The 23,226-nt window shown below is 50.1% G+C and overlaps 1 protein-coding gene across 4 annotated transcripts in view; it reads left to right on the forward strand.

The window, feature by feature from the left end:
- Positions 1-1,009: 1,009 nt before the first annotated feature.
- Positions 1,010-23,226, forward strand: part of Mpp2 (MAGUK p55 scaffold protein 2) — a 32,480-nt gene continuing 10,263 nt past the window's right edge. The window contains exons 1-4 of one of the 4 annotated variants that reach the window (XM_085829544.1): positions 1,044-1,116; positions 1,294-1,395; positions 4,338-4,400; positions 8,910-9,028. In XM_085829544.1, coding sequence (XP_085685670.1) covers positions 4,370-4,400; positions 8,910-9,028 — 150 coding nt within the window. In that variant the 5' untranslated portion in view covers positions 1,044-1,116; positions 1,294-1,395; positions 4,338-4,369. Of the gene's footprint in view, positions 1,117-1,293; positions 1,396-4,337; positions 4,401-7,219; positions 7,351-8,909; positions 9,029-23,226 lie in introns of those variants that run through there. The other 3 variants (XM_021176838.3, XM_085829545.1, XM_085829543.1) reach the window with 3 other exon arrangements.

Below are 23,226 nucleotides of genomic sequence, written 5' to 3' on the forward strand. Positions count from 1 at the left end.
TTGCTAACAGGATCGGCTGGGACCACATCTAGAGATGAATCCTCAAGTCAATTCATTTTCGAGATTTCCAAGCAAGTTTCCAGGATCTTAGAAGCTCAGTTATAAGAGGAAGATATAAACGCCCCGCTCCCCACCGAGCGCCTATTCCATAGGGCAGCGGAGGGGTTAGGGGGGCACCCAAGTCAGGGAAGGCCCCGGCTTGCACAGACTGAATGAAGGCTGTTTTCCACACCGGGGCCACCAATAGTCTGAGGCTGTGCAGTATCTTTTACTAGCAGGTCTGGGAGGAGCCAGAGGCTGAGCAAGGCGGGTTAGCGGGTTTAACCCTTTGCTTTCTTCGTTTTGCTGCCTGAGATAGAACCTAGGGCCTCTCCTGCACGTTCAACCCACCAACGGAGCCAGACGCCGTCACTACTTATTTGTTGAAACGGGATTTAGGAGGGAGAGGCTGTTTCTTCTGTTCTTGTGCCTTGAACAGAGGCAAGGATCAACTTCCCGTGTCAAGGCTAAAATTAGGATCTTGGTCCCTTTCATGAAAAAACACAGTCCCACTCTCTTAAAATTTCTGTTTTTCTTCAAATTTTCTTAGAAGTAGGCATGTGCCGTGTGAATTTATAACGCCACCCCCAGGCTTATCCCCTACCAGAGTTAGTGTCCTGATGTCCCCTTGCTTTTCCAAACTGTGTTAGGAAAGGACAGACGAAGCGTTCAGGGGACTGGTACGCTGAACGAAGCGGTCCCGTTAAGGGGGGTGATCCCATCGCGCTCAGTTCCCCCCCCCCCACTTTCTTTTATTAAACATCATCGCCCTTTTAAAAAATTCCTACGCGCCAAGTAACACACGTTGGTCCTGCTCAGAGTTGGGGGGTCGTGGGCTTTGCGGTGCCTGTTAACCACCACTTCCCCGCCCACCCGCCTGCTGCTGGGAGATTACTTTACAGTGGACCGTAGGTTGCCGCGTCCCTTCCGTGTCCCAGCCTTCTCCTTTCTGTCTCCGCCCCTTCGCTCCTAGGAGGCCTTGCCGCTTTAAGAGCGTGGCTAGCGATTGACAAGCAATAACCGCGGAGCGCCGGGCTGCGCGGAATCGCCCCAAGCTAGGGGCTCCCCAAAACGCAGGTAGGTATTCCTAGGCCCCTGGGCCAGCACCCACCTCAGAACCCTTGCCTCCTTTTCGACCTATCACCTACACTTGGGGATCCTATTCTCCAGGTCCAAACTCCTGGGCCCCTTCCCCAAGTCGCCCCACTCCCTCTCCAGCTGCAGCACTGGGCTCTCTCTGTGTGATGCCGGTAGGGAGAACCGAACCCCTCATCCCAGGGATGCTGGTTCCCATGCCAGCGATGAGGGCTCCAGAGGGACACCGGACACAGAGACGCTGAGCTGAGCGGAGCACAGGTATTTGCGCGGCCTCTCCAGGGTCGTGTTGGGGTGGGGGGGGGGGGGACTTCGGATCCCGGCATTACGTAAGAGCCGTGCTACTGGCGTTTCCGGCCCTGGGGGAGCTAGACTAAGATTGTGCTGGGTCCCTTGGCACCTTGCACCCCAAGAGGCCAACAGCTCAGTCATTCCTGAGAGGGTTCTGGAGAGGGGCGGTCTGCTAACCTAGAGCGCCAGGGCCAGGAGATTGCAGGGTTTTGGAGCCAGGGTTTAAGGTATGGGGATTCCAGAGGGAATCAGCACCAGAAGCAAGGAGCCAGGGTCAGAAAGTTAGGTCAACTAAGGGGATAGTGGGGAATGAAGACCTGGGGGACATGGGGGGGCAGTCATTCAGTGACCTCATCCCCTAGTCCCGGCGGGCACGCAAGCAAAGAACCTTCTTTGATGGCTCGCAACACGCCCCCTCCTTCCTAGGTCCTAGCGCCCAGCGGGTTAGGGCTGAATTGGAGGGGCGGGGGCAATCTGATTGTGAGTGCGGGCACGTCCGCCGGCTCCCTAGACCCCATTTTCCAGCCCTCAGTTATCTACAGTTCTCCCCATAACCGTGTCCGGCTCCAAAGTTCCTTTGTCAGGCGTTCATCTTTCGCACCTCTCTGAGTCTGCACCGATGGAGCGGGGGTGGGTGAGAGGATGGAGGAAATCTCTCTCTTTGAAGCTGGCGGGCTTCACCTACACACCCGGGGGATGGGGGTTGGATAGCTTGGTGGCGGATGTGCGTGTGGAGGTGGGAGTGGGAGGGCCTTAGGTTTAGGCTTTTGGGCGCCGTGATGCTGATTCCGTGATGACTGGGCCCGGGGACCTTGGCACGGAACCAGGCTAGCTTGCCTGGCACTGCCGTTCTCCTGTGGGCACGGGCGGCCCCGCCCTCTCAGAGGCTTGGGTGGGGGTGGGGCAGAGCGAGCCGACGCCGTGGGAACCAATTCCTCAGGGAGCAAACCCAGGCTTACTGGGCAGGACTCCTGGGCCTAGGGTTTCACACAGGCTCCTCCCTGGCTCTTCCCCGGTTTCCCTGCTCCAGGAAAAGAGAAAACACAGCAAGCACCTTTAGTGGGGAGCATGGCCCAAGGCCTGAGAAGCTGTCCCCTGCTCTCTAGGAATAAGGACAAGGAGTTGACAGAGGGGACGCTGGCGCTGGCACAGTGTAACCTGGACATTTCTCTTAACCAGTGGTGCTAGCGTGAAAGGGGTTCCCCTCATCTCTATCTCTCTGCAAGTTCGATTTTTCTGGAAAAGATCCGGGAGGAAAGGGAATCGTATCCCTCACCTTTGTCATTTGGTTTCTGGAGCTGTCATTATCTTAGGCTTGAGAGAGGGAGAGGGAGAGGGAGAGGGAGAGGGAGAGGGAGAGGGAGAGGGAGAGGGAGAGGGAGAGGGAGAGGGAGAGAGAGAGAATTTTATTAAAACCAGTAGTTGCTCCTCTGAGAATTATTTTGGGTTGGAGAGGGGAGAGGCTGGGAGGGTGGAGTGGCTCTATGGCTCCCCGTGTGGTGGTGGTGGGGATGCAAAAGGCATTTAGTCTTAAAGTGGGCACTGCCAGCTGCTTCCCCCTACTCCCCCACCCTTGCTGAGAGCCACTGCCTCCTGTTGTCATGGCAACTGGGGAATTAGGGTTTTATCCAGTAACACATGCCCAGGAAGGCAAGGGGAGAAAGAGTAGTGGGTCACCCTGTTCTCCTTTCCACGGAGGATGAAGGAGCCAAGCTTAGCTTGGGAGACCCCGGGATGGGGATGGGACTGCAAACTCCATGCCTGCTTCTGCCTGCTGCCCTTCACTTCTCCCTGTCCCAACTCCTGGTGTGTGTGTATATGTGTGTGTGTGTGTGAGAGAGAGAGAGAGAGAGAGAGAGAGAGAGAGAAAGAGAGAGAGAGAGCGGGAAAGGGAAAATCATTTCTGTCAGCTGGACACCAGTGTTTGTGAGGGCACCCGAAGGTTCTAGGCCTGGGGCACAGCGGCAGGTAGTGGACCTCAAGGCTGCCCCCTTGGAGTTTCCAGGCCTGGGAAACTTTCCAGTGTTTGCTCATATCATCGACGTCATTCTCCTTCCAGCTAAAAAAAGAACCAGAAAAAAAATATTATGTTTGGTTTGTTTGTTTGTTTTTTTAAAGAATTATTTATTTATTATATGTAAGTACACTGTAGCTGTCTTCAGACATTCCAGAAGAGGGCGTCAGATCTCGTTGCGGATGGTTGTGAGCCACCATGTGGTTGCTGGGATCCGAACTCTGGACCTTCGGAAGAGCAGTCGGGTGCTCTTACCCACTGAGCCATCTCACCAGCCCAGTTTGTTTGTTTTTGACAGAGTTCTCTACTCTATATGTTTCCCAGGCTGATATGGGTTCAGAGGACTCTTTCTGCCTTGGACTGAGTGGCTGGTACCACAGCACAGGTGGGCATTACCATGCCCAATGAGAAATACTTTTTGTGGGGACAGTGGTGCCTAGCACTCGGGAGGCAGAGGCAAACGGATCTCTGTGAGTTCTATGTCAGCTTGGTTTATAGGGTGAATTCCAGGAACTCACAGAGAAATCCTGTCTTGAAAGCCAAAACAAACAATAAACAAACAAATAAACTAAAACCAAAAGAGAAATAAAAAAAGAGAAAAAAAATTTTAAGACACAAAACCTAGGTTTTCACCATAGCTTTCTTACCAGCTTTGGGGCCTTGAGGAAATTGATTCACCTCTCTGATCCTGTCTCCCCTGCCTCTGAGAAGGGGCATGCTATCTACCCTTCTTGCTTTCCAGAGCACTTGGGGTCACTCTTGTAACCTAAGTTCACGTTTCTGGGCAACGCTACCTTCCTACCTTATGGCTGTTCCTCAAGAGGACAGATATCCTTCTGAGTCTCTCGCAGCCTTGGCTTTGCCCCGTGCCTTCTCAGCCTTCTCTTTCCTTCTCTAGGACCATCAGAAGCCTCACTGCCTCTATTCACCATGCCGGTTGCTGCCACGAACTCCGAGTCTGGTAAGAAGAGGTTAAAGCTGTCAGCCGGCCTCGGTGGTTCAGGGGTGGGGAGAGGCTGGGCAAAGATCAGGGGGTAGATATAGCAGTGACAGTTCATCCCTCCCCTGTCACAGCACGGTGGTCATTAGGTCACTCAGGCTGCCTCCTCACTGGAGTTGGATAGAACTGGGGAAGAGCTGGGGAAGATATGAGCTTGCTCCAGTAGTGCTTGCTGTATGTTGTAGCATGGCTCACCTGCCCGAGGCTCAGGCTACTTGCTCCAGAGATAGTGCAGCTGGATGGGAATGGCTGCCACCGCCGCCGCCACCACTGCTGTGCTTTTTAATGGCATTGACCCGTAGTAAGCCAGTCGTCTCTGACTTGTTTCCTCTGAGGTGAGGTGACAGGATGGGATGGATGGTTTTGACTTTGCTCCTAGGTCTCCCAGACTCTGATGACAGCAGTGGGCCCTCTTCATAGACACACACCTGCATCCATGTCCCAAAGTCTACACCCCACCCCAGTGATTCCTGGATCCTTGAGTGATTCCTGAGCCCCACCAGGTTAGGGTTCCATGTCCAGAGGCTCTGAAAGGGTTCTGGGGGCTGCAGCTATGAGATGCCCTGGGAGATCTGCATTCTTCCCAATGGATTCCGCTGCTCCCTCTGTAAGGCATTCCAGGTTCCCACTGTGGATGCATTCTTGTTCCTAACTTCTGAGAAAACGAAGATTTCTGTGTGCCAGCCAGAACCTAAGCTGTGACCCCTTTGTCCCTCGGGAAAGGTTTCTTTTCCAGGGCTCGAAATGTCCCCGTTTCTTGGAGGGATCACGATTTTCTCTTGCCCTGTGGCCTTTCTCCCTGCTCCACTGATCAGGTACCTCACTCTAAGCTGCTTAGGACTTAATGAGACCCATCCCTGAGCCTGTGCTTAAAAAGCCTCTCATCTGGGACTGCTCAGTAAACCTATTAACAGTGACCAGCAGGGCTGCACCAGGAGACACTTTCCAGCGGCAGGCCTTTTGGTGGGGGCAGGGAACCCATGCCTGTGTGTGTGGCCTGCTTTTTCAAACACCTCCTTGGGCCCTGTTCTCCTAGCTGCAGTGCCGTGGGCTGCTCTTTGATTCTATGTACAAAGAAAGAAATGATGCTCCCTTTCCTGAGCCAGCCCTCTGCTGACTTCTCAGCTTCAGAATCTGAGTGTATCTTGCCTGTGGTGGTTTGAATGAAAATGGCCCCAGCGGCTCAAAAGGAGTGGCACTATTAGGAGGTGTGGCCTTGTTGGAGTAGGTGTGGCCTTGCTGGAGGAAGTGTGTCACTGGGGGTGGGCTTTGAGGTTTCAAATGCTCAAGCGAGGCCCAGCGGGCTCTCTCTTCTTGCTCCTTGCCTGCCTTTATCATCTGGTGGTTGCTATACTTTCCGTGGGTTTGACAGAGAGACAGCTGTGCCCCTCATCTGAGGTTGGGCTCCCCCTTCACCATCCCTTCTTTTTCCCCTGGAACACTTATGCTTTGGGCTCTGCAAAGGTGAAAGTAGCCACTTCCTTCCGCATCTCTTCCCCATGGATCAAAATGGTCCATTTATTTATTATTAAATATATTATCACTTATTAGTATATTTTTTAATTAATTAATTAATTAATTTACTAATTATGGGAGGACTCATCCTGGCGTTAGTTCAGGAGCGTTTGGGAGCTGCATGTGTGATGTCTCACACAGGTAAGCAGTTTAGACATTACATGCTCAATTTGTGTCCTCTTCCTTCAGACTGCTTGCTCCCTCATTTCTGTCTATGAGTCAAGGTGAGAATGGGGACCTGCTTTCTCATGGCACTGTCCCTTTAAATATCTCCGCCATCCCTGGGTTACTGTCCTAATGTGTAATCCCGCCTGCTGCCATGGCAACCAGGGGTGCAAGGCAACCGTGGTGGTGCCACTCCTCTGGGAATGGCTGGCTGGAGGTGGCAGCAACAGCAGCAGTGCCCGAGTATTGGTGGCATCATGGGTACACGTGGGATACACATAGGTGTACAGGGCCTGGGTAGCTAGCTTCCTCTTGTCCACTTTTATTCTTGCTGCATAAATGGACTCTTACCTGACCCCCACCCTCACTTTCCCAGGTGCCTGGCTTACTCCAGGGCATCACCCCTCACCTGATGGATAATGTTGGCAAAAGGGAGAAGCTATTGTTGAAATGGGTTAGAGACCTGTGGCCTTTGCTGGTCCGTGGATATACCACCATTCAGTCTTTCCTCCCCATCCCTGACTCTACTGTGCTGCAGTGTAAGGCATCTAAAGTTAAGATATTTGCCTCTTGTGAAAATGGTATTACTACACCTACCAGGGAGAGGGCCTAGAGCTGTTCTTGAGGGGTTTCTTTGGTCGAGGGAGTTGCTGTAAATAAACCAGCCTGAAGTTGGGGAGAGGAAGGAGGTCAGTGCTGGGTAGAACACATCATCAGGTGAAGTAGAGAAGGGACATCTATACAAGAGAGATACGGGAGCAAGATGGGAGCCAAGCTCTGCCCGCTACCTGGGATTTCCGCACGGGCTGAGGGGGAGGTCCCAATCCACCCGGATTTACTCAAGTCCCTTACTTCCCTCAAACCCGACCTCATCACCACCTCCCTACCTGCACCTGCACTAAGTGACAAGGATCAGGCCAGTTTAGTATGACTATCTCCTGCCACCGCCCTCCTCCCACCCATTACCGCCCCCTCCTCACCAGCAGGCGGGCTTTGGCCAATCAATAAGGCGGCCCGGGAGGCGGAGCCTTGCTATTGGCTGATCCTGCAGCGCTCCAGGAGTCCCGCCTTCTTTAGCTCAGCCCGCGTCTGGCTGGGAAGGCGCCGACCTCGCAGGGAGCCTGTTCTAGGATTGCCAAAGGGGTCGCCATGGCCTGCAGCCCAGGCAGTGAGGCTTCCTTGGAGGGGATTTCCCTGGGCTCCTCCGAAGAAGCAGAGCTCCGCAGGGAAGGTAGGAAGAGGTGGGATGGAGAGGCAGGGGAGGGGTACTCAACCTTTAACTGACCCTCCCATAGTGGGCTCTGGGGCACCTGGGCAGCGGCGCGGCGCCCGCCCGTAGGGAAAATCTGGATGTCCAGCCTGCTAGGGGAGCTGATGTGGCAGGGGTCACCACTCCCCACTGGCTCAGTCCTCAAACCCCAAGAGCTGGTTGTCTAGAGGAGTCAGTGAGCGGGACCCGGAACTGTGGACATTTGGCAGAACGGGAAGGGCTCTTGACTTGGAACAAGAGAGTCCAAGAAGGACCTTGTAAGTCTCAAATCCTTGCAACGCCCAGGCCGGGAGGAGGGGTCTGGAGAGGCAGGCTGTTAAAAGGTGGGGAGGAAGGGTAGGAAAGAAATGGGGGGCTCAGGAGCCCTAAGCCATCTTCAAGCTCCAGTTTTAGGGCCCCTTTCTGCCCACCCTCACTCTTTGGAGGAGGGGAGCTCTGAGCCTGTTTCCCCACTCCCCTCTCCTCCAGGATTAGGACGCTCTTATGCAGATGTAGGCGTGGGTGGCAGTGTAATGATACCCCTGCCCATCTTGGCTCCCAGCTGGGCACACTGCTTTCCTCCTTCCTCCCCCCACCCCCGGGAGCTCCCTCCCACCTTAACCCAGGAATGAAGGCAGCCTCCGCCCATATCTCAGGGGACAGTGTCAGGTGTACTGATGTCCTTGGTCATCTCCTCTCAGGCTGTGAGTGGTCATCCCTGGGGTGATGTGACTTTTGACCTCTGTCCGTGGTACCCAAAGCCATCCCAGAAACCAGGATGCTGGTTGCTCCAGCCCCTGCTAGTATTCCAGGCTTCCGTTTTGACTTTTTATGTTTTGTTTTGAAGACAGGGTTTCTCTGGGCAACTCTGGCTGTCCTGGAACTTGCTCTGTAGACCAGACTGACCTCAAACTCAGAGATCCACCTGCTTTTGCCTCCTTGGTGCTGGGATTAAAGTCATGGGCCACCACCGCCCAGCCGGTTTTGACTTTTTATCATGCATTAATTTCTAAAGAAGGATGTCTGTCAGAGCGGAAAGACGGAGGAGGGGGGTGGTGTCAGTGAGTTCTGCAGTATCTCTCTAAGCTAGTGGTATATAGCTTGCTTGGACTGGTCTGGCATTGGTCCTGGCCTTCTGCATTGCTGCCTGCTTGGATTCAGTGACATGCTCTGCCTTGCCCCTGAGCCTGCCAGCTACAGGTGGCTGAATCCTCTAGCTTCCACCCATCGAGAGGCTGAGTAGGGAGTCTGCTTCTTTGGTGCTGGGCAGACTCTTACCCCTGCTCCTTGGTGTGATTCCCGCTGCTCATAGCCCCCTACCTTTCCAGGCTGGCATTGCTAGGGTGGAAAACGCAGATCAAGAAAACTGACACCTGTCCCTAGGATCAATGCCTGATGCATGCAAGGGCCTGGGTGTTTATGAGGGGAGAGTAGAGGATGCTGTTGGGTGACTATCGTGGGGGTAGGGGTGGCAGGGTCTGTGCTGGGTTTTGGTCTTCTGTGCCCAGCTGGTGCTCAGCATCTAACCGCCCCTCCCCCAGCTATGCAGCAAGTCTTGGACAACCTGGGATCCCTGCCCAATGCCACTGGGGCCGCGGAACTGGACCTGATCTTTCTTCGAGGCATAATGGAAAGTCCAATAGTCAGATCCCTGGCCAAGGTATGGTGTGTCAGGGAGATGGGTGGTGTACCTGGGAACCTCAGGGGACCCTAGGAATGGGGCATGGAGCACAAGCCACCTGGAAGGGTGTGGTATCGTGCCTGGGTGATGAACCTGAGGGAACAGGGAGAGCAGCATCCGCTGCACCTCGCTGCACCTGGCTGGGGAGAGGTGGCAGGCGGAACACGGAACACCTGACCGAGAGAAGAGCAGGCCTGTGTGTTGGAATCACCAGATTGGCCCTGCCCACTTCTCTGCCTTTTGGTGTGTTCATGCATGTGTGTCAGGTGGGAGGCAGGCTCAGGAAGAAGAGAAAATTGTAAGGATGTTGTAGTGGCATTTTAGGACCAGATGCACGCACACTTGGGTGCACAGGGGACAGGTTTGTACCTGAGCCTCTGGGTGTGTGTGTGTGTGTGTGTGCAGAGGAGGCCTCCTGGAGGAAGGGCTAGTGTGAGTGTGGTAGGTACAGATAGCGGCAGGCATCTTGGGCCACAGGAAGAGCTTGGGCAGAAACGTCTAAGTGAGAGGTAGTTAGATGTGTGAAGCTGGAGTGTCAGGTGCTAGACAGGGATACTGAGCTGTGAAGCCAGCAGCAGGCTGTAGAGGGCACGGGGAGGGGGGAGAGGGTATGGAGCCTGGGGGCTCAGACATTCAGCATTGAGGGAGCTCTGTACATCTCAGGCAGGAAGGGACATAGGTGTATATAGGAGCCCCCACCCTCGCCTGCCCCCACAGCCACATGGAGGATCACGCGAAAAGTGACAGAGACCATGTGGTAGTTAGAGCTAGGACTGCTAAGAGGCCCCAGACACTGAGATGGCATCCGCTCTCCCCACTTGTGTTTGGGATGGGGTGGGACACCCTGGGGCACCTAAGGTTTAACCCTAAGCAGGGGATGCTGGTGTTGGCTTTAGCAGAGAGTAAGCACAACAGTAGCAAGATCATCTTCTGTGGGGAAGGAGGTGCTCATAGGCTTGGCTAGAGGCTGCTGGGAAATCAGGCTGACCACTGGGACATCTGAGTAATGGCAGGCATTTCTCTCCTGGGGCTCAGGGGTCAGGGCTTGAGTGGGTATCAGAAGCAAAGTTGAAACAGTCATTGAAGGGGAGAGAATCTGGTGAGCTGGGACCCAGACGGTCCGTGGCAAGTGCTGATTTCTCAGGGTGGGACAGCTTAATCCCTAGGCAAAGAGGAGGAAGAAGGTGGCTTTGATCCAGGCTCCAGATGTGGGCGGATCCATGAAGAAAGCCTGAGACTGACATGGATGGTGTGACTTCCGGGGACCAGGTTGGGAGGAGGAGGAGGTAAAGAGGAAGGGGGGATCCATGTGAGGGTTGGGGGGTCCTTCTGAGGTTGCGAGATACCTGGGAAGTGGTGGGGGTGTAGAGATGGAAGAAACGGTCGATGTCAGGGAGAGGAAGATAGGAAGTAAAATATCTCCTAGGGGCCAGTTCTGGGGGATGGTGCAACCAGACAGGGTGTGGCTGCGATAGATGGATCTGATCTTCAGGGGTATCCTGGAGGAGAAGGCTGTGGTGTGAGTGGGCATGGCTACACACACTTGGGTGTACGAGGCAGTGACAGGGAACAAGACTAAGGCAAGATTTCATCTTGTGGGCACAAGAGGAAGGCAGTTAGTCAACAGGGTCTTCAGGAATGAATGGTGGGGTGGGCTATAGGGCGGAGAGATAGCATAGAGCGGGGTGAGGTTTCCTTGTTTTTTTTTCCTGTCTGTGTGTGTGTGTGTATGTAACTGTGTGTGTATATACACTGTTTGTACTCTTATGTGTGTACACATGCATGCATATATTTATGTGTGTTTAACTGTGTGTGTATACACACTGTGTGTACACTCATGTGTGTGTGCACATGCATGCATATGCTTGTGTGTGTGTGTCACCCAGAGATAGAAATTGAGTATCGTCCTCAACTGCAGACTCAGGGACCCTTCCTTCTCCACTTCCCCAGCGATGTGATTACAGATGTAAATTTCACGGGTTGGCTTTTTACCTGGGTGCTGGAGATCCAAGCTCAGAACCTTGCCCTTGTACAGGTAGCACTTTACCAATGGAGCCATCTGTCTGCCCCAAGTGGTAGGTTTCCCATAGGGCCTGGTGGGGACTCTGCCGTGTGATGGTGGTAGCCATGGTGTAGGGAATGGAGGTTAGGTCCTGCTGGAGGGAGAGAGCTGCTGTGTTCCAGGCACACACCTAGCCAACACTGTTGTCCAGTAAGAGGGAAGCTGAGGCAGGGGCATTATGAGTTTGATAGCCTGGGCTACATAGTAACACACTCTTTCAAAGAACAGAACAAGAGCCAAGTATCTCTTACTTCTCAGCACTTGGGTGGTAGAGGCAGGAACATCAGGAGTTCAAGGCCAGCCTCAGGGAGTTGGAGGTCAGTATGGGCTCCAGAAATACTGTCTCCAGAAACCACTCAAAGCAAGGAAAATCAAGCAAAACACAAAAGAGAACAGATGATTGAAAACTCAGAAATTCTGGGGAAAAGAAAACATGATTGAAGGGAGCAAGGAAGGCAAAAGGCGACCTTTGCCTTCCCTGGTCATTGATGAGAACACCATTCATTCATTCATTCATTCATTCATGTATTTATTATTTAAAGCCAGAATCCAGGCATGCCCATAGTGCTAGCTACCCTGGGACCTGAGGCAGGAGGATGGCTTGAGCCCAGTACAGGACCAGCCTAGGCAACACAGTGAGACTGTCTCTTGCAAGAGAAGATAAGGGAGGAATTACTTGTGTTTCAAATGTTGAGCACATAAGCTCTATTAGGGCAGGAAGGTTTGTCTGCCTGGATGACGGTTATGTCTCCTGAGCCTAAACCAGTGTTTGGCTCATAAGCAGATAAGTAGAAAAAAGACTGAAGAAAATAATGTAACCACTATTAATGTGAACACCCATTTCCATGATTTCCATAATATTTTCACTGCTAATTTGGGCTATTATGCTTTCTTTTGAAGGATATATATGTGTGTGTGTGTGTGTGTGTGTGTGTGTGTGTGTGTGTGTGTGTGTTTGTCCATGTGAATATATGCTACAAGTGCTTGGCTGTCCACAGAGGCCAGAGGACGGCATTAGACCCCACGGAGCTGGAGTTACAGGGGCTGTGAACCACCTGACATAGGTGCTGGGAACTGAACTCAGGTCCCTCTGCAGAAGCAAGGAGTGCTCTTAACTGCTGAGCCCCCACTCCACTCATACTCTTTCCTTTGAAGAAATAAAGATGCTGTATGTTACAATCCATCCCTTCCTCTCCCTTATTCCTGCTGCTTTCCCTTCCCAAGAGTAAACACGTGTGACATCATTTCCCAGGATGCTCGCTTTCCTTGTCTATATATGGGTTTAGCCGCTAATAATATTCCCTTTTTATACCTGCCTTTACATCTCCCATAAATGGAGTGGTATTATAATCGGCTTCTGTCCTTGAGATTTCTAGTTCATGTTGGGAGGAAAGTTATTGATCCAAGTACAGATAAAGATAGTGGGGTTCCCTTGAACTTTTGGGCACAATTCTGACAGGTGTTGAGTACAGTTTGGTAGCTCCCCTTCTGGGAGATGAGGGTGGAAGTGTCAGGACAGCACTGTTGTGGACGAACGTCCCTATATCCATGTGTGTATGCACAAGGGGTGACTTGGCAGAGGAAGTGCTGAACGCATGGATTTTTGAACCTCAACATCTGTAACCTTCCAAAACTCAGTTCAGAGTGGGTATGGGTTAGAACGCATCTCCTGTGGGTCACAGGGTCAGGGGTAGGTGGTACCCAGCTTACTTCAAAGTGTGACTTTCCTGAGTAACACTCCTTCAAACAGTGGCCTTGCCCAAGGACTTGGCAGAGCTCTAGAGAGGGGTTGCTGGCTCTGTCACACATTTTCATTCATTCACTTATTCATTCAGTCTTTCTTCCTCTCATCTATTTAACAGCTATCTACTGGACACCCAGCATACACCAGTGTCTTAGGGTTTCTATTGCTGTGAAGAGACACCATGAGTCCCAACTCTTTTGTGTGTGTGTGGGGGGGTGTTTTTTTTTTTTTTTTAAGATTTATTTATTATTATATGTAAGTACACTGTAGATGTCTTCAGACACACCAGAAGAGAGCGCCAGATCTCATTACGGATAGTTGGGAGCCACCATGTGGTTGCTGGGATTTGAACTCAGGACCTTCGGAAGAGCAGTCAGTGCTCTTACCCGCTGAGCCATCTCTCCAGCCCGACCCCTGCACCTCTTATAAAGAAAATGTTTAACTGGGGCTGGTATACAGTTCAGAGGTTTAGTTTGTTACCTTCATGGTGGGGAAACGTGGCCCTGTGAATGCAGACACGGTGCTGGAGAAGGAGCTGAGCATTCTACATCTTGATCCACAGGCAGCAGGGAGAGCTTCCGAGACCTCTCTCTAGTTCCACACCTCCTCCAACAAAGCCACACCAACACGGCCACACCTCCTAATAGTGCCACTCCCTGTGGGCCTTTGGGGGCCATTTTCATTCAGACTCCTACATCCAGGTACAACACTAAGATATAGCCAAGGAACTGGAGATAATTTGTTCTCCTGATAGTGCCCACGTCTGTCTTCCTCTTCCTGGGCTCCACCGTGCCTCAGTCCCAGAAGCTTGCAGACAGCCTATTTGACAAGTTACCAAAGCTGGTCAGATTGTTTTTCCAGAAAATTCTGGGACTGATACTCAGTGCATAGAACTCCACAGAAGAACCTGAGGACATTTGTTCAACTCTGATTTGTTCACATGAGAGGCTAAGTTACTTTGCTGGGGCATCTGGTGGCTTCTCTCATCTGGTTCTGAAACAGGTGGGAACTTCAGGGCTTCAGAGTGGTAAACCCCTCCTACCTCTGTGTGGGTGACCCTTCGCTTCGGAACTTGACTGCTCATCAAAAGTCATTACTCCCCTTTCAATATGGGCTTGCCCGAGACACTGGGACCTACTTCTTAGCAGTTATAATGACTATATAGCCATAGATGATTTGGGAACCAACAGACAAAAACACGGTAATTAAACATTTAGCTGTAAAATCTTGGTTCTCCTGAAGAGGTAGCCAGGAACCCCCAGTGGATCCAGGTTAAATAAACTGTTTGTAGTAGTTAGTAACTTGCCTCCTTCCTTTGCCTTTGAGGAGGTGGGCTTGACTCTTGCCTCTGAAGATTTGGCAGGCATGTTGCTGGGGATGGGGTTTGGGATGGGTAGAGCTGGCGCCAAGGATAGGAAGCAGCTCATAAATGCAAAGGTTGGCTGTAGGGAGCAGGTGGCGATCCTGGCAGGTGGCTGACATCTGGGATCCAGGCTGACCTGGATCCAGGCAACAGGTGCTTCAGCAGCAGCCAAGGCCAAGGTGAGAAACCCCAGGTAAATGGCATTTAGAAACCAGGAAAGTTGCTAGCAGCAGGCTAGTCAGCCTGCAGGGACACATGGGAAGACAGTATTTGAACCAATGCACATGTTGGAGAGCAAAGAACAGGGGTTGAAGTCAGAAGACACCCCCCCCTCCTTTCCCCTACACTGGCTTTTGAGTTTCCACAACAGGATATCTTAACAGAGAAAGCACTAAATCTGAGACATTGTTTCAGAATAATCCATCTTCACAGAGAGGGCATGACAGAGTTCCTGGTGGTGGGTGCAGATGATGAAGGCTCATTATATCATTGTGTAACGGGCAGCAGCAACTATAGCCTGGGCTGTAGCTTACTTTGTTTCTTTTTCGTTTTCCGAGATGTAGCCCTGGCTGTCCTGGAACTCACTCTGTAGACCAGGTTGGCCTCAAACTCACAGAGATCTGATCTGCTTGCCTCTGGGATCCTGAGTGTGCCACCACTGTCTAGTCTGGGCTGTAACTTTCAATGGACCATTCTTAGTGTCTTACTTCTGCCAGGCAGGTCTTTCTCCTAAAGGCTCCGTAGCCCTCTGAAGTCATGCCACCAGCTAGGGGAACAGACTTTCCAGAACATGAGCCCATGCAGGACATTTCGGGTTCAGCCCTAATGGTGTGGAATGCCTGTTGATCTCTGGGCTTCAGTTGTTTCTTCTGAGAAGTGAGGAGAGCGGCACCTGTTTGGTAGGAGAATCAAGAGGGTGTGGGCGGTGGTTACAGGAAGTGTCGCTATGGTGTGGTCTTAGCTCAGCCTGTGGTTCCTCAGAAGGCTTCGTCCTATGGTTAGCCTGCCATGGGTGAGCTGACAGAGCAAGCCCCAGCTCTTGGATAATGAGGGCACAGGGAAGCCAGTGAGATTGGAGCCTAGACAAGGGTGTGTGTGTGGGGGGGGGAGGTGTGGCAGTGGGGTATCCTGAAAATCAGTTAGCTTTTGCCACATCCCAAACCGCCCACTGTGCTGTGGTTTAGTTCTTGTGGTTTTGTGGGCAGGTCGGGTGGCTTTTTTGGCCTGGATTTGTTCACCTGGGTGAGCTGGGTGGTCTAAGATGGCCTCACCCACATGTCGCTTGTCTTAGCCTCTAGGAGGGTGGCCCCATCTTCTTGGAGAAAGATGATAGTTTCACTAGCAAGGGAAGACAAGTCCTAGGTCATGGCGACTGTCAAGCCTCTGCTTGCTTGCATGACATTTGCTAAAGTCCCAGTAGTCAAGTCACGGTTGCTGAAGCCTGACTGAAGTTCTGGCACTCAGCTTTCTGGCATTTGCTTCAGTTCTTGAATTTAATTACGAGTCCCAGAGTTCAAAGGCGAATTCTGTCCTTTGCCAAGATCAGAACACTTGGAGCAGAGGGTGGAGGAAGAGCTTTGCAGGGAGATGGCTGTGGCGGTTCTGTGGTGGCAGCCTGCTGTTGGCATCGGCTTGGGAGTTGGATGCATCGAGGGTGTGTGTGTGGGGGGGGGGGGCACGGGCATGTCTTATGCAGCATAGGCTGACTTTGAACTCACTATGTAGCAGAGAAAGACTTTGAATTCCTACTTGGACCTTTCCAGTGGTGGGATTACAGGCTTGTACCTCAGGCCTTGGTATATGTGAGATGCTGGGACTCCCACAGCATCCTGCATGCCAGGCAAGCACTCTGTCATCTGAGCTACATGCCAGATCAGGTTGAGCATAATTTTGAGATCAGAATGATACATGGTTACCACCGACACTCAAATCACTCTCCTAGGTCCCAGCTCCCGTGCATCTAATGCTGCTGTGTGTACATCAGTCACTTCAGAAAATAAGAAATCTCTTGAGGAAAGAGATGGCTCAGCAGTTAGGAGCACTTGCTGCTCTGTCAAAGGACCCGGGTCGGGTTCCTAGAATCCCCACGATAGTTTACCATCACGTGTAACTCCAGTTTCAGGATACCCAACATTTTATCTGGTTGCCTTAGGCACCAGACACACACAGGTACACGTATATACATGAAGGCAAAATACTAATACACATACATTAATAAAAATAAGCCATAGTAAAACATACCGATTAAAAAGTAGTAGATAAAAATAAAATTTCACTCAGTAAGCAAATTTTCATACTAAGTGAAAGACAAAGAAACAAGCCTCAAGCTAGGCCCCTAGGATTTTACATTTATAGCATGATTCTATTTTTCTAGAGGTAAAAATGGCTACAAATTATATTTACTTTAGGACTGTATAGAATCTGTACAAATGGAATATAACTTAAACAGGAAGCCAGGGAATCATGGCCTTGGGCAATAGAGATATGGCAGGTGGGGCCTGTGGTTAGATAGAGGATATTGTCGATTAACTTCCAAACCACGGTGCGCAAACCAATTACGGAGACTTCATGAACTCAGCACCATGAAGCCAACCCTGAGTTCCTGAGGCCTCCAGAAGTTTGTTGGCGACTGGGGCAGGGGCTGAGAGGGTTCAGCACTGGCGAGCCAGCTGCTTTGCAGCCCTCTGAAATGCTTGCTTTGTATTTAATGGTTCTGTAGTCAGAGTTTTTCCTGGCTTGCAGGAGATGATCTTGGGACTGTGTATGGGTAAGATTCCAGGCAGAAGTCATAGGGATAGAAATGGAGCAGCCCTTGATGGGGTGAGGGGTCATTGTATTAACCAGAGTTGTTTAAAGGAACAATTCTGGTAGATTATATATATATATATATATATATATATATATATATATATACATACATATATGTGTGTGTGTGAGATATGTGTGATATATATGTCACATATCATATATGTGTGACATATACATATACATACACATTTATTCTACCATGATCACATTCCTGGCGCCTAAATGCATTTGTTCTTTCTTACAGCTCAGGATTTGGGCTCAATGATGCCCAGCATTGGTCTTGGGTAGAGAGGTGACCCAGAGCCAGGGAAGCTGTCACTCTCAGGCTCCCTGGACTGTGCTAAGCCCAATGATTGGGCTCTGGGGTGCTCACCCTTTACAGGCTTGCTTCTGTCCCTGCATGCAGCTCCTGTATCCCTTCCATGGTCCACACCCCTTTAACAGGAACACTGCCAAGCCAAGAGGAAGGTGGACCTTTCAGGTGTGGTCATGTCTGGTGCTGTTCCCTGCCCCTGTTTGGGGGAGAGAAAGTGAAAGGAGCTTTGTCATCTTGTCGGTCGCTAGGCATGGTGTCTGTCTCCTTCACTCCTCTCTGTATCTCTTCTATGAGATGTTATTAAAGTCTCATTTCAGAGAGCTGACTCCACCAAATTGTCCTCTGGCCTCTGCGTGCACTCTGTGGCACGATCCCCTCCCCCAATAAGTAAAATGTAATAAAAACAGTAAATGTAATAAAACATGAAAAAAAATCTCCCCGTATGATGCTGGGTTTGGTGGCTGGCTCATGCACACCTGTGATCCCAGCATTTAGGAAACCGGTGGGAGGGGCTCATGAGGGGAAGAGTTTGAGACCAGCAAGGCCATGTATTGGGAGCCTCACCCCTTAAACAAACAAACAGAACTTTCTCATCTGTGGGCTTAAAAATCAGTGTGGAATTTTTTTCCTAAAATGTGTTCAGAGCCATCGTTCATCAGTCACTCACCACCCAGTTCATTTTTCATGGGGTAACTCACTCACTGTCGGGCTTCATCCACCCCCACCCGCTTCCCTCTCCCTTACATAGTCAGCTTTAACTCTGGGCCTTTTAGCACGCACTCCGAAGACAAGGAATCTCTGGGTAGCCCTGGCTGTCCTGAAACTTGCTGTGTAGACCAGGCAGGCCTTGAATTTCAGAGATCCGCCTGCCTCTGCCGCCCAAGTGCTGGGATTAAAGGCGTGCACCACCACACCCGGCTGAAGATTATATATATATTTTAAGTAATAATGTTTTACTATTATCACACCTAAAAATGAAACAACAAATTACTTAGGTGTTTTGTGTGTGTTGTGGCGTTTGTGTGTGTGCTGTATGTACATGGTGTGCGACTTTGGACACGGGTGTGAAGCCTGGAGATTGATGGCTAATATCTTTCTCCACTTTTACATTTTTTTTTTAAAGATTTATTTATTTATTATACGTAAGTACACTGTAGCTGTCTTCAGACACTCCAGAAGAGGGCGCCAGATCTTGTTACGGATGGTTGTGAGCCACCATGTGGTTGCTGGGATTTGAACTCTGGACCTTCGGAAGAGCAGTCGGGTGCTCTTACCTACTGAGCCATCTCACCAGCCCCCACTTTTACATTTTTAAAGACACATTTATTTTTACTGTATGCACACATGTGAGTGCCTGCATAAATGTACACGCAACATGTTCCCGGTGCCTAGGGAGCTAGAAGAAAGCACTGGGACCTTATGAAACTGGATTTAGAAGCAGTCATGAGCTGCCTCGTGGGCGCTGGGAACCAAACCGGGGTCTTCTGTAAGAGCAGCCAGGGCACTTAACTGCTGAGTCATGTCTCCAGGCAGTACTTTTTTAGACAGTTTCTCACAGACACCAAAGCTCAGCAGTCTGGCCAGGCTGGCTAGCCAGCAGAGCCTCAGGAGCGCATCTTCTTGTTACCTCCTCAACCCCACCCCCACCCCCATCCCCCACCCCCAGTCCATTCGGCCGCCCGCCCCATGCTCAGGAATCTGCGCATCCTCTGGTTGCCCGCCCCGTGCTAGCCAGCGAGCCTCGGGAATCTGAGCATCCTCTTGTTACCTCCTCATTCCCACCCCACCCCCACCCCCAGCCCACCCTTCCGCCCCGTGTGTGCTAGCTAGCATCACAGGCACGCTCTCCACTTCCACCTTTTAACATTTAGTTTTGGGCATCTGAATTCAGGTCCTCATGCTTGCCACAGTAGGAACTTTACTGACAGCCATCTCCCCAGCCTCCTACTGTGCAGTTTTAATAAATAGCATTAAGGAATCTTGATGGTCATTTTTGAAAGTATCAAAGTGGATCCACAATTCACACCATACATACATCAGAATAAACTTCGAGCAGATCAGAGATCTAAGTGTGAAAATATGCATCCTAGGAAAACAAAACAAAACAAAAAAACAGACCTACATATGGAAACCACCCCTCCCAACCTCAAAATTCAGATGCATGAAAGATTAATGAATTCAGCCATATTAAATATATATATATATATATATATATATATATGGCAAGGCAATGCTACCATAGGCAGGATCCAAAGATAAATGACAAGCTAGAGGAAAACGATTTGCGAAAGATGTCACAAATAAAGGGCTAATCTTCTCAATATAGAGAGAACATTTAAAAATGGGAAAAGGAAAAAAAAATCAAATAGAAAAATTTGGCAAAAGACGTGAACAGACAGTTCACACCAGAAGATACACAGATGGTCTTTAAACATACAAAGAGATGCTTGACTGCGCCCGTAATAAGCAAAATGCAAATGAAGCCCCACTGACAGATCATTTCCTATGGGAGTGACTGGCAGGCACTCAGAAACTTGATCAGTATGGGGAGGAGCTTTGGGATGCTGGTGGGAGAGGAGGTTGGCCGCAGCTCCAGGGTATCCAAGACGGCTGCTTGACCCAACCAGACTTCCAGCAGTATTCGCAGGACTCTCCACAGATAGAGAGCACTGTGCCATGGTTATTTACCACAGTCTTACTGCAATAGCAAACTATTAGAAAGAAACCTAAATATTTGGAGACTGGTTAAGAAACTTATAATACTCCAGGTGCGCAGTAGAGACTGTGCAGTCATTTAAAAAGGTAATAGCTATGGAGGGAATCTCCATTTGTGGCATGGGGTGGTCTCTAGAGAGAATCCTTAGGTTGGAAACCCAGATAACAGCTGTGTGGTGTGGTGATGTCCATCTTTAATCCTAGCACTTGGGAGGCAGAAGCAGGAGGATTGCCGAGTTCACAGAGTGAGTTCAGGTTAGCTTGCCTACGTAGTGAGACCCTGTCTCAAACAAATAAAGAAACAAAAAAAGCCCAAACACAAGGGGCTGGGGAGATGGCTCAGCAATTAAGAGCACTGGCTGGTCTTCCAGGGGACCCAGGTTTTGTTTTTTTTTTTTTTTTTTATGGTTTTTTGAGACAGGGTTTCTCTGTATAGCCCTGGCTGTCCACTACACTGTGGTTGCCGTCTTAACAACTGTCTTAAACTGCAGTTGCAGGGGATCTGACTCCCTCTTCTGGTCTCTATGTGTACAGTAGGTACGTGTTGCACAGACATACAGGCAAAATACCCCTACCGGTAAAATAAAAATGACCAAGATCTAAAAATAAAACTCCAAACAAACAAAAAGAGCATTTTAGTTTTGTGGAAACAGCATAATCCCTAAACTACTGATGAAATGATTTCTTCTGGATGGGTGGTGTGTGTGTGTGTGTGTGTGTGTGTGTGTGTGTCTGTCTGTCTGTACAGAGTATAATGGGATGGAACTGAAACTGAGTTTACTCTTTAGTGTAGGTTTAAAAATTGAGCTCTATCAGTGTACAAATTAAAAATAAGAGTTAAGGGGTAAAATACAGCGTACAGTTAAGGGACAATGGAAACAACTGTCCAGATACTAAGTGTTGCTGATTGTACAGAAATGGTATTAATTCAAGGAACGTTTGTCCAGTGTTCCGACTATACACTGTAGCACAGGATGCATGATTGGAATGCTTGTGTCTTCTCTAAGCTTCAGGGAGCCTTTACTGCAATCGTATTAACAGTGTATCCTTTAGGGGGTGGTTGGCTCCTGAGGGCCGAGCCCTGAGCTCAGTGAGATTTGCAACCTTACAGGCTGCTGGAAAGAATTAGCATGGCTCTTTTTAAAGCCTTCTGACCTCCCCACGAGGCCATAGGCAGGAAGGGACTCTTCAGACACTGAGTGCAATGGTCTCTAACCTCTGTGCCTGCAAGACTGTAAGAAAGAACTTTAAAAAAAGTCTTGTTTATTTTTATGTTATGTACATGGGTGTTCTGCCTGCATGGATGTCTGTGTGACTTTATCAGGTCCCCTGGAATGGGAATTACAGACAGCTGTGAGCTGCCATGTGGATGCTAGTAATTGAGCCAGGATCACTTTGGAAGAGCAGCCAGTGCTCTTAACCTGTGGGCCACCTCTCCAGCCCAAGAAATCACATTCTATTGTTTCTATGTTACTCAATATCAAGGTGGTTTTGTTGTCAATGTTATTTTGATGGTGCTGGAGGCCCAGGGTGTGTGGTTCTATCACTGAGCTACACTCCCAGCTCTCAGCCTCAGCTTATTTTTTGGTTATAGCAATAAAAATGCACCAAGATGATACTTAAAGTAAAATGCTTACTTAAAAAAATCCCAGAATTCTGGAGACAGAGGCAAATTGATCTTGGAGTTTGAGGCCAGCCTGGTCTACAGAGCGAGTTGCAGCACAGCCTGGGCTACACAGAGAGACCCTGTCTCCAAAACCAAACCAAAACAGAAAAATTTGAGTGTCTCACATCCTGTAGCCACATGTTCAGTGTTCATCCTGGCTAGTGGCTTCTGTGCTAGACAACACAGAGAACATGCACACTCATGAACGCTTCTTGGACATGCCAATCTTGTATGGACAGAGAGCTGTCAGGAGGCCTACGTCTCTCTGCATTCAAGGACAGCCTGGTCTGCACAGCAAGACCTTGTTTCAAAAAACCCAAAACAAACAAGACACTCCCAAACACCAACGGGAGTTCTAGATGATCTAAATGCTCAGTTGATCTGAAGGGCAGAGCATTCAGTGGTTGTTTGTTATGGTTGGGAAATGAGTCCTCACTGAGGAAGAGAGGAGGTGGGAGAAAGATTAAGGACTCCCCAGAGAGTCATCTTAATGGAAATCATCAATATTGACTACTGCGGAAATGGCTCACCGAGACCAGTGAGATAGCGTGGGGGGTAAAGTGCTGACCTCTCGAGCTTGCTGACCTGAGTTTGAACCCTGAAATCCACAGAAATGTGGAAGGAGAGATCCGACTCCATGAGGCTGTCCTCTGACCTCCACACGTGTGCTGTGGCAGACTCTCACCAACAAATGCACACACGTACACACGTGTACACACATACACACACTGAATGGTAATAAAACGCAGTTTAAAAGCATGACCTGGGTTAGGGAAAGTATTAGGTAAGCATATATCATAGTGGAAGAGGGAGCTCTCAGATGGATAGACTCCTGCCAACAAGACCCAGGTGTGGATGCGTTACCCTTGGAGAAAACGAGCCAGTGAAGATGAAGCTAGACTTAGCTTCACAGCACACACCTGTGACCCAGCACTTGGGAGGCCCAAGCAGGGATATTGGAGTTTGAGAACAGTCTGGGACACATGGCAAGACTCTTTCTCAAAATCAACTAGCCAAAACCCAAACCCAAACCCGAGACAGACAAGAGCGCTGTTGATGGAAATACATAAAACCCACTGAGTAAAAGATCAAAGGAGGTGGTAGGGGTGGGGGATGGGAGGATAGACGATTCATAATCTCCTCCCCCAGGATCTATAGGCATCTTTAGGCAGGTGATTGCTGAAGGGGATTTTCTTCAGTGGTAGGCACTGGGAAAGCCCCCCATGCCTCTGTATGTGACCTCACCCATGAACCTCTAAGCCATCCTGTGGGTCAAAACCCCTTTGAGAGTTGCAAAGCAGATATCCTGCATACCAGATATTTATATTATGATTCATAACTGTAGCAAAATACTGTTAGTAAGTAGCAACAAAAATAAATTTATGGCCGAGGGCAGGGGGTGGGTCTCCATTACATGAGGAACTGTGTAAGAGGGTGGCAGTGTTAGGAAGGCTGAGAACCGCTGCTCCAAGCGGTCCTGACTGAGCTCACTGGCACACTCAA

The sequence above is a fragment of the Mus caroli genome, unplaced genomic scaffold (assembly GCF_978045245.1).
Source record: "Mus caroli unplaced genomic scaffold, Mus_caroli_1 scaffold_13, whole genome shotgun sequence".
NCBI lineage: Eukaryota > Metazoa > Chordata > Mammalia > Rodentia > Muridae > Mus > Mus caroli.